Here is a 12,443-nt window from a genome sequence, read left to right as displayed (position 1 = left end):
CACTGGTGATAGTGGAATTCCCAGATGCAGCAGCCTTTGAAATACACCAGGAGGAACTTTAATAGCAGACTAAGAATTTGCTTTACACACAGTGCAAATTGAAATCCCTATTGACTATATATATATATATATATATATATATATATATATAAACTGGTGTATTAATTCCACTTAATCATTATCTTTGAATTGTAACAGATATTTTATTTTTGTTCAGGTGGAGCCCAGCTGAATTACTCTTTAATTGAATTTAGTCATTCTGGACCCTACCTGGCTAGTTATTCCACTGCGCCTGACCATGTTCTTACAGTCTGGTAAGTCCTCATTATAAATAACCGTTGTTTTCTACTTATATTCCAAAGACTACTTGGCATAATAAACATTCATAGTTTTTGTGAGGGACATTAAACTGCTGGGCACTACTACATTAGGATGGTTACTGCTCACCATGCTATTGTTTTTTTCCTACTGTTCCTGCAGTTCTCTTCAATGCTGTTGTGTTATTTTCACCCTTTTCTGGTGCCAGTTGGTCAGACTCCACATACTCATACTGGGAGCCGCCATCTTGGCGCTTAAGTATTCTTGCACTCTGTGACAGAAGCTGTGCACATTCACAGAGCAGTGATGTTGCTGGTTGTATTGTATACTTTGCATTGTTGTGCATGATACATAGTAAAGCTTTATATTTTTGCAAAGGGTGCATTGCTCTATATTATTTCTTTGCCCCTTTTTGTGTATGTTGTGTAACTTTAAAACTGTGTTTAAAAACTGCAAAAATGTGACCCTCCTGCTCTGTATTGTGTGTGCTAACCCAACGCGCATGATACAGCTGTGAAAAAACTGCTAACATCACTCATCTATGAACGTTCACTGCTACTCAAAGATGGCGGCAGCTCCCAGTATGACAATGCGAAGCTTCACAAACTTGTACCTGTAAAAGGTTAAAATTAGAGAGGGTCTCCAAAGAGAGCTGAAGGCACAAGTGGAAAACAAGAGGAAAAATAATAGAAGGGTAAGTAGTAACTATTGTATCTAGCAGGTAAATGTCCCTTTAATAAGACACACATCAGTTATATTTAAATAGTCTGAATCAGACACTGCTGAATAATCCTGCACAAAGTATCTCCTCAATGCATCCATTATCTGTTAGTATTTTTGTCTTTCTTTGTTTTGCCAGACCTGATTTTTGAAGCATGAAATCATACAACCTTTTTCAATGTAATTTACAAACGCCTAGATTTAGAGTTTGGCGTTAGCCGTCAAAACCAGCGTTAGAGGCTCTTAACGCTGTTTTTTACCGCCCGCTGGTATTTAGAGCCAGTCAGGAAAGGGTCTAATGCTCACTTTGCAGCCGCGACTTTTCCATACCGCAGATCCCCCTACGCCATTTGCGTATCCTATCTTTTCAATGGGATCTTTCTAACGCCGGTATTTAGAGTCGTGGCTGAAGTGAGCATTAGAAATCTAACGACAAAACTCCAGCCGCAGAAAAAAGTCAGTAGTTAAGAGCTTTCTGGGCTAACACCGGTTCATAAAGCTCTTGACTACTGTGCTCTAAAGTACACTAACACCCATAAACGACCTATGTACCCCTAAACCGAGGCCCCCCCACATCGCCGCCACTCTATTAAATTTTTTTAACCCCTAATCTGCCGACCGCACACCGCCGCCACCTACGTTATCCCTATGTACCCCTAATCTGCTGCCCCTAACACCGCCGACCCCTATATTATATTTATTAACCCCTAATCTGCCGCCCCCAACGTCGCCGCCACCTACCTACAATTATTAACCCTTAATCTGCCGACCGGACCTCACCGCTACTATAATAAAGTTATTAACCCCTAATCCGCCTCACTCCCGGCTCACTAACCCTATAATAAATAGTATTAACCCCTAATCTGCCCTCCCTAACATCGCCGACACCTAACTTCAAGTATTAACCCCTAATCTGCCGACCGGACCTCACCGCTTCTCTAATAAATGTATTAAACCCTAAAGCTAAGTCTAACCTTAACACTAACACCCCCCTAAGTTAAATATAATTTAAATCTAACAAAATAAATTAACTCTTATTAAATAAATTAATCCTATTTAAAGCTAAATACTTACCTGTAAAATAAACCCTAATATAGCTACAATATAAATTATAATTATATTGTAGCTATTTTAGGATTAATATTTATTTTACAGGCAACTTTGTATTTATTTTAACCAGGTACAATAGCTATTAAATAGTTAATAACTATTTAATAGCTACCTAGTTAAAATAATTACAAAATTACCTGTAAAATAAATCCTAACCTAAGTTACAATTAAACCTAACACTACACTATCAATAAATTAATTAAATAAAATACCTACAATTATCTACAATTAAACCTAACACTACACTATCAATAAATTAATTAAATACAATACCTACAAATAAATACAATTAAATAAACTAACTAAAGTATAAAAAATAAAAAAGAACTAAGTTACAAAAAATAAAAAAATATTTACAAACATTAGAAAAATATTACAACAATTTTAAACTAATTACACCTACTCTAAGCCCCCTAATAAAATAACAAAGACCCCCAAAATAAAAAAATGCCCAATCAGATTCAAGTTCAATCCGATTGGCTGATTGGATCAGCCAATCGGATTGACCTCGCATTCTATTGGCTGATCGGAACAACCAATAGAATGCGAGCTCAATCTGATTGGATCAGCCAATCGGATTGAACTTGAATCTGATTGGCTGATTCCATCAGCCAATCAGAATTTTCCTACCTTAATTCCGGGCCAGCAGGATGTTCCGCGTCGGAGGTCTGCAAGATGGATCCTGAAGAAAGAAGATTGAAGACCCCGCTTGGAAGATGACATCGCCCGGGTGGAAGACTTCTTCAGTGCCGCTTGGAGGATCACTTCATCGGATGGAAGATTTCTTCAGCGCCCCTTGGAGGATCACTTCTGCCGCTTCGGATCTCCTCTTCAGTTCCATCGGTGGCTCGGCTGAGTGAAGACGACTCAAGGTAGGATGATCTTCAGGGGGGTAGTGTTAGTTTTTTTTTAAGGGGGGTTTGGGTTAGATTAGGGGTATGTAAGTGGTGGGTTTTAATGTTGGGGGGGTTGTATTTTTCTTTTACAGGCAAAAGAGCAGTTTTCTTTGGGGCATGCCCCACAAAAGGCCCTTTTAAGGGCTGGTAAGGTAAAAGAGCTTTGAACTTTTTTAATTTAGAATAGGGCAGGGCATTTTTTTATTTTGGGGGTCTTTGTTATTTTATTAGGGGGCTTAGAGTAGGTGTAATTAGTTTAAAATTGTTGTAAAAATAAAATAAATACAAAGTTGCCTGTAAAATAAATATTAATCCTAAAATAGCTACAATATAATTATAATTTATATTGTAGCTATATTAGGGTTTATTTTACAGGTATTTAGCTTTAAATAGGATTAATTTATTTAATAAGAGTTAATTTATTTCGTTAGATTTAAATTATATTTAACTTAGGGGGGTGTTAGTGTTAAGGTTAGACTTAGCTTTAGGGGTTAATACATTTATTAGAGAAGCGGTGAGGTCCGGTCGGCAGATTAGCGGTTAATACTTGAAGTTAGGTGTCGGCGATGTTAGGGAGGGCAGATTAGGGGTTAATACTATTTATTATAGGGTTATTGAGGCGGGAGTGAGGCGGATTAGGGGTTAATACATTTATTAGAGTAGCGGTGAGGTCCGGTCGGCAGAGTAGGGGTTAATAATTGTAGGTAGGTGGAGGCGACGTTGTGGGGGGCAGATTAGGGGTTAATAAATATAATATAGGGGTCTGCGGTGTTATGGGCAGCAGATTAGGGGTACATAGGGATAACGTAGGTTGCGGCAGTGTACGGAGCGGCAGATTAGGGGTTAATAATAATATGCAGGGGTCAGCGATAGCGGGGGCGGCAGATTAGGGGTTAATAAGTGTAAGGTTAGGGGTGTTTAGACTCGGGGTACATGTTAGGGTGTTAGGTGCAGACATAGAAACTGTTTCCCCATAGGAAACAATGGGGCTGCGTTAAGAGCTGAACGCTGCTTTTTTGCAGGTGTTAGGTTTTTTTTCAGCTCAAAATGCCCCATTGTTTCCTATGGGGGAATCGTGCACTAGCACGTTTTTGAAGCTGGCCGCGTCCGTAAGCACCGCTGGTATTGAGAGTTGCAGTGCCGGTAAATTATGCTCTACGCTCCCTTTTTGGAGCCTAACGCACTGAAAACGCAGCCATTCTGTGAACTCTAAATACCAGCGGTATTTAAAAGGTGCGGGGGAAAAAAAGCCAGCGTTAGCTACGCGGGTCGTTACCGACAAAACTCTAAATCTAGCCGTAAGTATGTCCTGCATCCTCTGGAAGTCACTGTACCTTCTAATTAAAGGGATGGAAAGGTCAAAAATGAAATTTGCATAGGTACATTTCAATTTGAAATCAAAGCATTTTTGCATTATACTTCCATTACTTTCTAATAAAAGTTATTACTGTTTTTCTGCAGGATACGCACATATCCTGTGAGGGTCCGTGCACCAGTATTTAAACACTACACTTTCTCAGAGAGTCAGCAGTAGCTTCTATGATACAAAAACGTCTTCACAAGCAATACATACCACAGCCACCTCTCAGAGTATGCATAGTGTTTGAATACTGGTGCACACGCCCTCACAGGACATGTGTGTATGCCACTGAAAAACAGGAATAACATTTACTAGAAGCATTTTTACTAATGGAAGTATATTGCAAAAATGTTAATATTTCAAATTGAAATGCATCCATGCGCATTTCATTTTTGACTTTTCTATCGCTTTAATTTGTTACAAACCTGCAAGAATCACCTCTTGGATTTATTTATCATAAAAGCTAGTAATGTTTTTGCCAGTTGAAGCCACCACCTATACTAAATATCCCAATACCCCAGTAATGGCTAAAGAAAAGCTATGTAAACAAGAGGCAGCGTCTTTAAAGGAATAGTCTAGTCAAAATGACCTAATTCAGATAGAGCAGGAAATATTTAAGCAACTTTCTAATTTACTCCTATTATCAATTTTTCTTTGTTCTCTTGGTATCTTTATTTGAATGTAAGCTTAGGAGCCAGTCCATTTTTGGTTCAGCACCTGGGTAGCTCTTGCTGATTGGTGGCTACATTTAGACACCAATCAGTAAGCGCGATCCAGGGTGCTGAACCAAAAATGTGCCAGCTACTATGCTTACATTCTTGCTTTTTCAAATAAAGATACAAAGAAAATGAAGAAAAATTGATAATAGGAGTAAATTAGAAAGTTGATTAAAATTGCTTGCTCTATCTGAGTCAGGAAAGTTTAAAATTGACTAGACTATTCCTTTAAAGGGACACTGTACCCAAAAAATTTCTTTCATGATTCAGATAGAGCATGACATTTTAAGAAACTTTCTAATTTACTCCTATTATCAAATTGTCTTCATTCTCTTGGTATCTTTATTTAAAATGCAAGAATGTAAGTTTAGATGCCGGCCCATTTTTGGTGAACCACCTGGGTTGTCCTTGCTGATTGGTGGATAAATTCATCCACCAATAAAAAATTGCTGTCCAGAGTACTGAACCCAAAAAAAGCATAGATGCCTTCTTTTTCAAATAAAGATAGCAACAGAACAAAGAAAAAATGATAATAGGAGTAAATTAGAAAGTTGCTTAAAATTGCATGCTCTTTCTGAATTACAAAACAAAATTTTTGGGTTCAGTGTCCCTTTAATGATCCTCTCAATAGAAGTGGCAGGGATAAGTACTAAAATGTTTATTTTCTATTGGTCTCTAATTATTGGATCTATTTATACAGCGATAGATAAGATAAAGAGGCATTTGTGTAAGTAGAGTGATGATGTATTTTTTTTCTGTCCTACAAGCTATGCCTATTTGAATGGGTTGAGATTTCAGTGAAAAACAACATCCATTTGAAATACAAAAATAAACATAAATTACCAATTTCCTACACATTTTATACTCCACAGCTGTTATAAAAATCAATAGAAACACATTAAAGGTATGTTAAACAGTAAACGCATGCTATACATAATGCATTAAAAGCAAGGATTAGCTTTAGAATAATATGTTGAAAATATAAGTGAAAAGGTTTACTTAAAGGGATACTGAACCCAATTTTTTTTTTTCTTTCATGATTCAGATAGAGCATGCAATTTTAAGCAACTTTCTAATTTACTTCTATTATCAATTTTTCTTTGTTCTCTTGCTATCTTTATTTCAAAAACAAGGCATCTAAGCTAAGGAGCCAGCATTTTTTTGGTTGAGAACCATGGACAGCACTTGTTCATTGGTGCTGTCCAGTCAGCAAGGACAACCCAGGTTGTTCACCAAAAATGGTCCGGCATCTAAACTTACATTCTTGCTTTTCAAATAAACATACCAAAAGAATGAAGAACATTTGATAATAGGAGTTAATTAGAAAGTTGCTTAAAATTGCATGCTCTATCTGAATCAAAAAATAAATAATTTGGGTTCAGTGTCCCTTTAAGTTTCTATAAAGTAATGTGTGCCATCATGTTTGAACTAGTTTTTCCATCTTAATATGAGGAGAGTCCACGGCTCCCTTACTTGTGGGAATACAGGAGCATGGCAAAGAAGTGTCGGAAGATTCTGAGTAGACTCTTATGGAGGGTAGTACTCTTCGGTATAGGACTGAAGTTTTAAGTTGTCTTGTCAGCCTCTCAGTGAGAGCATTGACGAAGGTTAGGGTCTGGAGATGCAGGGAGGGTCTTTCTGCAAAACCATCCAGACTCGTATTAACAGCTCCTAAGGAATCAGTGTTGAAGAGTTTCACTGCCTGCTTCTGTCACTCAAGTCCATGTCAGGTGCGATGCTACAAGACTGTCAAACTTGAGAGGCTGTGTGTCTGTGAGGTGCGTTCTCTGCAATCATCTCGTACTACACATGCAGCCTCCCATTGCACTGCTAATCCTCCTTCGGGAGGGGCCCTTTTACCGCCAGACTTTTCTGAACAGTTACAAACGGCAGTGTCTGCGGCCTTCAGTGCTTTACCTCGCCCTGCTAAGTGCAAGCGAAAGGTTAAATATTGCTATCCTTCCCAGGGGTCATCTACCAATTTGTTGGATTTATCTGATACTAGATTATCCGATGATGAAGACGCCTCTGATAGTTCAGAGGAGGCTCTTTCTGGGTCAGAATCTGCTGCCTCTAAACCTCCGGCTGCGGAGGAACAAGATTTTAGATTTAGGATCAAGCACTTACACTTTCTGTTAAAAGAAGTGTTAGTTACGTTAAAGGTTTTAAGAATGAATGAGAGAGACTTGTATCTTCTTTTTCCCCTTCTTCTTCGTTTAAAAAATTGTTCCCCCTTCCAGACTCTCAATTAGAATTGTGCGGGTCTGTACCTAAGGTGGATGGAGTTATCTCCACACTTGCTAAATGCACCACTATCCCGCTTGAAGATAGTTCGTCATTTAAGGAGCCTATGGATAAGAAGCTAGAAACTCTATTAAGGAAAATGTTTCAGCACACGGGTACTTGTTTCAGCCTGCAACGGCGGTTGCTGCGGTAACTGGAGCTGCTACCTATTGGTGCGACTCGCTATCGGAGATGATAGAGGTAGAAACTACCCCCAAGACGAGATCCATGAAAGGTTTAAGGCCTTGAAGGTAGCTAATTCTTTCATCTGTGATGCAAACATGCAGATTATTCACCTGAATGCAAAAACATCAGGTTTTTCTGTTCAAGCCTGTAGGGCTCTCTGGCTGAAGTCTTGGTCTGCAGACATGACTTCATAATCTAGATTGCTTTCCCTTCCATTTAAGGGGAAGATTCTTTTCGGTCGAGGCCTGGACTCTATCATATCCACGGTCACTGGGGGCAAGGGTGCCTTTCTACCGCAGGATAAGAAGAATAAACCTAAAGCACAAAGTCCTAATTTTCGTCCCTTTCGTTTGAATAAATACCAATGCCAGCAGCCCTCTGCAAAGCCTGATCAGTCCAAGGGAACTTGGAAACCATCTCAATCTTGGAATAAATCCAAACAGAACAAGAAGCCCGCCGAAACAAAGTTGGCATGAAGGGGTGGCCCCCGATCCAGCATTGGATCGTGTTGGGGGCAGACTATCTCTCTTTGTGGAGGCTTGATTGGGGGACGTGCAAGAGCCTTGGGTTCTATAGGTCATCGTTTAGGGTTACAGGATAGGTTTCAAATATCATCCACCCAGGGGCAGATTCCTCTCATCAAACCTGTCTTTAAGACCAGAAAAACGAGAATCTTTTCAAGGGTGCGTGAGGGATCTCTCCTCCCTAGGATTAATTGTGCCGGTACCTCTATCAGAGAGAGGTCTAGGGTACTACTCAAGCCTTTTTGTGATCCCAAAGAAGGAGGGTACATTTCGCCCGATTCTATACCTAAAGTGCCTAAACAAGTTTGTCAGTCCCATCGTTCAAGATGGAGATGATAAGGTCTATTCTGCCCTTATTTCAAGTGGGACAGTTCATGACTGCTATAGACTTGAAGGATGCTTACCTACATGTGCCAAAATTCCTGGGCACAATAATATATTCCATATCTATGAGGATATTCCTTACAGACAAGAGATGTTGCAAAATAACTTCCAATTGTCTTGCCCTCCAGACCTCCTCAAGGCCATCTGTGGCCCTGTGTATGGAGGTAATTGGGCTCATGGTGTCCAGCATAGATATCATTCCATTCACCAGGTTCCACCTCAGACCTCTTCAACTGATGCATGCTGAGGCAATGGAACGGCGACCACTTGGATCTGTCTCAACAGATTTCTCTGGAAAACCGGTCGAGAGAATCGCTCTCTTGGTGGCTCTGTCCAGATCGCCTGTCCCAAGGGACATCCTTCTTGAGCCCATCCTGGGAGATTGTGACTACAGACGCAAGTCTCTCAGGATGGGGAGCCGTTTGTGGTGCCAGGATGGCACAGGCCGGTGGACTCGAGAGGAATTTCTTCCCCCGATCAACATTTTGGAACTTCGAGCGATCTTCAATGCTCTGAAGGCTTGGCCTCTTCTGGGTTTTTCCCAGTTTATCAGATTCCAATCGGACAACATTACCTTGATGGCTTACATCAACCATCAGGGGGAACGAGGAGCTCCCTTAGCAATGAGGTAAGTATCTCGGATTCTGGAATGGGCGGAAGCCCACAAATGCTCGCTGTCAGCGATCCACATTCTGGGTGTGGAAAACTGGGAAGCGGATTTCCTAAGCAGACAATCCTTTCATCCGGGGAAATGGTCTCTCCATCCCGAGGTGTTTGCGGAGATTTGCAACAGATGGGGGACGCCGGAGATAGATCTCCAAGCTACCCAGATACGGGTTGTGGTCCAGGGATCCACAGGCAGAGCTGATAGATGCATTAGCAATGCCTTGGAGGTTCAAACTAGTTTACATTTTTCCTCCGTTACCTCTTCTACCTCGGGTAGTGGCCCGCATCAAGCAGGAGCAAGCTTCGGCGATCCTAATTGCTCCATCGTGGCCGCGAAGGATGTGGTTTGAGGATCTGGTGGGGACCGGACCTCACCGCTACTCTAATAAATGTATTAACCCCTAAAGCTAAGTCTAACCCTAACCCTAACACCCCCTAAGTTAAATATAATTTTAATCTAACAAAATAAATTAAATCTTATTAACTAAAGTATTCCTATTTAAAACTAAATACTTACCTGTAAAATAAACCGTAATATAGCTACAATATAACAAATAATTATAAGTACCCTATTCTAAATTAAAAAGTAACCAGCTCTTTTACCAGTCCTTAAAAGGGCTTTTTGCGGGGCATGCCCTAAAGTAATTAGCTCTTTTGCCTGTAAAAAAAATTACAACCCCCCCTCAACATTAAAACCCACCACCCACATACCCCTACTCTAACCCAAACCCCCCTTAAATAAACTTAACACTACCCCCCTGAAGATCTCCCTACTTTGAGTCGTGTTCACCCAGCCGGGCCGAAGTCTTCATCCGATGGGGCAGAAGAGGACATCCAGACCGGCAGAAGTCTTCATCCTATCTGGGCAGAAGAGGACATCCGGACCGGCAGACATCTTCATCCAAGCGGCATCTTCTATCTTCATCCATCCGACGAGGAGCGGCTCCATCTTCAAGACCTCCGGCGCGGAACATCTTTCTTCACCGAAGACTAGACAACGAAAGACGGTTCCTTTAAATGACGTTATCCAAGATGGCGTCCCTCGAGTTCCGATTGGCTGATAGGATTCTATCAGCCAATCTGAATTAAGGTAGGAAAAATCTGATTGGCTGATTGAATCAGCCAATAAGATTCAAGTTCAATCCGATTGGCTGATCCAATCAGCCAATCAGATTGAGCTTGCATTCTGTTGGCTGTTCCGATCAGCCAATAGAATGTCAGCTCAATCTGATTGGCTGATTTAATCAGCCAATCAGATTTTTCCTACCTTAATTCCGATGTCCTCTTCTGCCGGCAGATTAGGGGTTAATAAGTGTAGGTAAGGTAGCGGCGACGTTGGGGGGGGGGCAGATTAGGGGTTAATAAATATAATATAGGGGTCGGCAGTGTTGGGGGCAGCAGATTAGGGGTTCATAGGGATAATGTAGGTTGCGGCGGTGTCCGGAGCAGCAGATTAGGGGTTAATAATATAATGCAGGTGTCAGCGATAGCAGGGGCGGCAGATTAGTGGTTAATAAGTGTAAGGTTAGGAGTGTTTAGACTCGGGGTTCATGTTAGGGTGTTAGGTGCAGACTTAGAAAATGTTTCCCCATAGGAAACAATGGGGCTGCGTTCGGAGCTTAAAACTGCTTTTTTGCAGGTGTTAGGTTTTTTTCCATCCCAAACTGCCCCATTGTTTCCTATGGGGGAATCGTGCACAAGCACGTTTTGCCAGCTTACCGCTACCGTAAGCAACGCTGGTATTGAGGGTTGAAGTGGCGGTACATTCGGCTCAATGCACCCTTTTTGGAGCCTAACGCAGCCCCTCAGACAACTCTAAATACCAGCGTTGTCTTAAGGGTGCGTTGGGAAAAAAAGCTGCGTTAGCTACGCAGGTCTTTACCGACAAAACTCTAAATCTAGCCGTATGTTTCTATGACAGTATTCTGTGTAACCTCATACTTGTCATTATGCGTATTGAAAATATGTGAGGTGAGGAAGTAATGAGAGGAGAAGTAGTAGAGGGTTGGCTAAAAAAGCAGTAGAACAGGCCTCACAGACTAACCCTGCTCTGTAATGTAGAGCAGTAATGAGCCTCTTATTTGCCTATGGAACAGACTGATATTCATGTTTTCACTAGAAATCCTATATCCTAAGTTTTACTTTATGTTTTAAACACATGTCATTATAACCCTATATTCTGTTTTCTTACACACGCTGCCATCTTGCATTTTACCTAATTTTAACTTTTATATTTTGTACCTAACCATGACTGACATGATGTCCACTTAATGGACAATAACTGTGCAATCATTGTTTTCTTTCTCTTTTTTTTTTCCTTTCTTTTTTTTTTCTTTTTGTGAAAGCAAATAATCTGGAAAACTGACCGACTCATGTAAACTTGCAAGTATTCATGTAAACAAATGTGCATATCTAAATAACCTTCCCCTTCATATTTGCAGGAACTGGCAGGAATGCATTCCTCTTTGCAGCAGTTCAGAATCGAGTGCTGTCTTTACCAGTTTGACATTTAATCCTACAAATTGGCACCAGCTGTGTTCGTCTGGTGAAACATCTCTTACTGTGTGGAACATTGAAATATGTGATAAAGTACACCATTTAAAGGCCGTGTAAGTGACATAGAGCAAAGCATTATTTCTTTCCTATGGCATGGAGAGTCCACAACTTCATTCCAATTACTAGTGGGATATTCAACTCCTGGCCAGCAGGAGGAGGCAAAGAGTACCCCAGCAAAGCTGTTAAGTGTAACTTCCCTTACCTATTATCCCCAGTCATTCTCTTTGCCTTTGTCAATGGAGGATGTGCGAAGTCGGTGTCTGAATATATTTAATCCTTTTTAATGGATACTTTTCCCTGCAAGCAAGGATTGGGTTCTAGCTGTGTCCACGTCAATCTCTTTAGCAAGAGTGGTAGTGGCTTTTAGCAGATAGAAGGCGGCAAATTTATACTGTTTATACTGTTTGCTTTACTTCTTTGCTACCACTTTGCAGAAAGCCAGGGTTGGTTACTCTGTTCTTTCTTTTACTACAGGTCCCTGACAGGGAGTGGAGTACCGGTCACACCTAAGTAGCTGTTATCTGCCCTGCAACTGGATCCACAGGTAAGTGCTTTTGCCTTCTAGGTACTAAAGGACAGCACTTTTGAGGTCATCCCTCAAATTGTGAGAGTTCCTGTGTATTACCTGGCTGCCTGACGTCCTTCCTGGTTCCTGATCCCTGCCTTGTTCCTGACTCTGCTGTTTTCCTTGTTCCTGATTCCGGCTCGTCTGACTATTCGCTTT

At 40.9% G+C, this 12,443-nt stretch overlaps 1 protein-coding gene across 1 annotated transcript in view; it reads left to right on the top strand.

Annotated features, from left to right (window-relative positions):
* The window catches only part of CFAP43 (cilia and flagella associated protein 43), a 491,704-nt gene that overhangs the window by 89,835 nt on the left and 389,426 nt on the right, over positions 1-12,443 (top strand). The window contains exons 3-4 of the mRNA XM_053717078.1: positions 218-314; positions 11,605-11,772. Of these exons, the coding sequence (XP_053573053.1) occupies positions 218-314; positions 11,605-11,772 (265 nt within the window). The remainder of the gene's footprint in view (positions 1-217; positions 315-11,604; positions 11,773-12,443) is intronic.

Source organism: Bombina bombina, chromosome 6, assembly GCF_027579735.1.
Source record: "Bombina bombina isolate aBomBom1 chromosome 6, aBomBom1.pri, whole genome shotgun sequence".
Taxonomy (NCBI): domain Eukaryota; kingdom Metazoa; phylum Chordata; class Amphibia; order Anura; family Bombinatoridae; genus Bombina; species Bombina bombina.
This window is presented reverse-complemented; position numbering and strand designations above follow the sequence as displayed.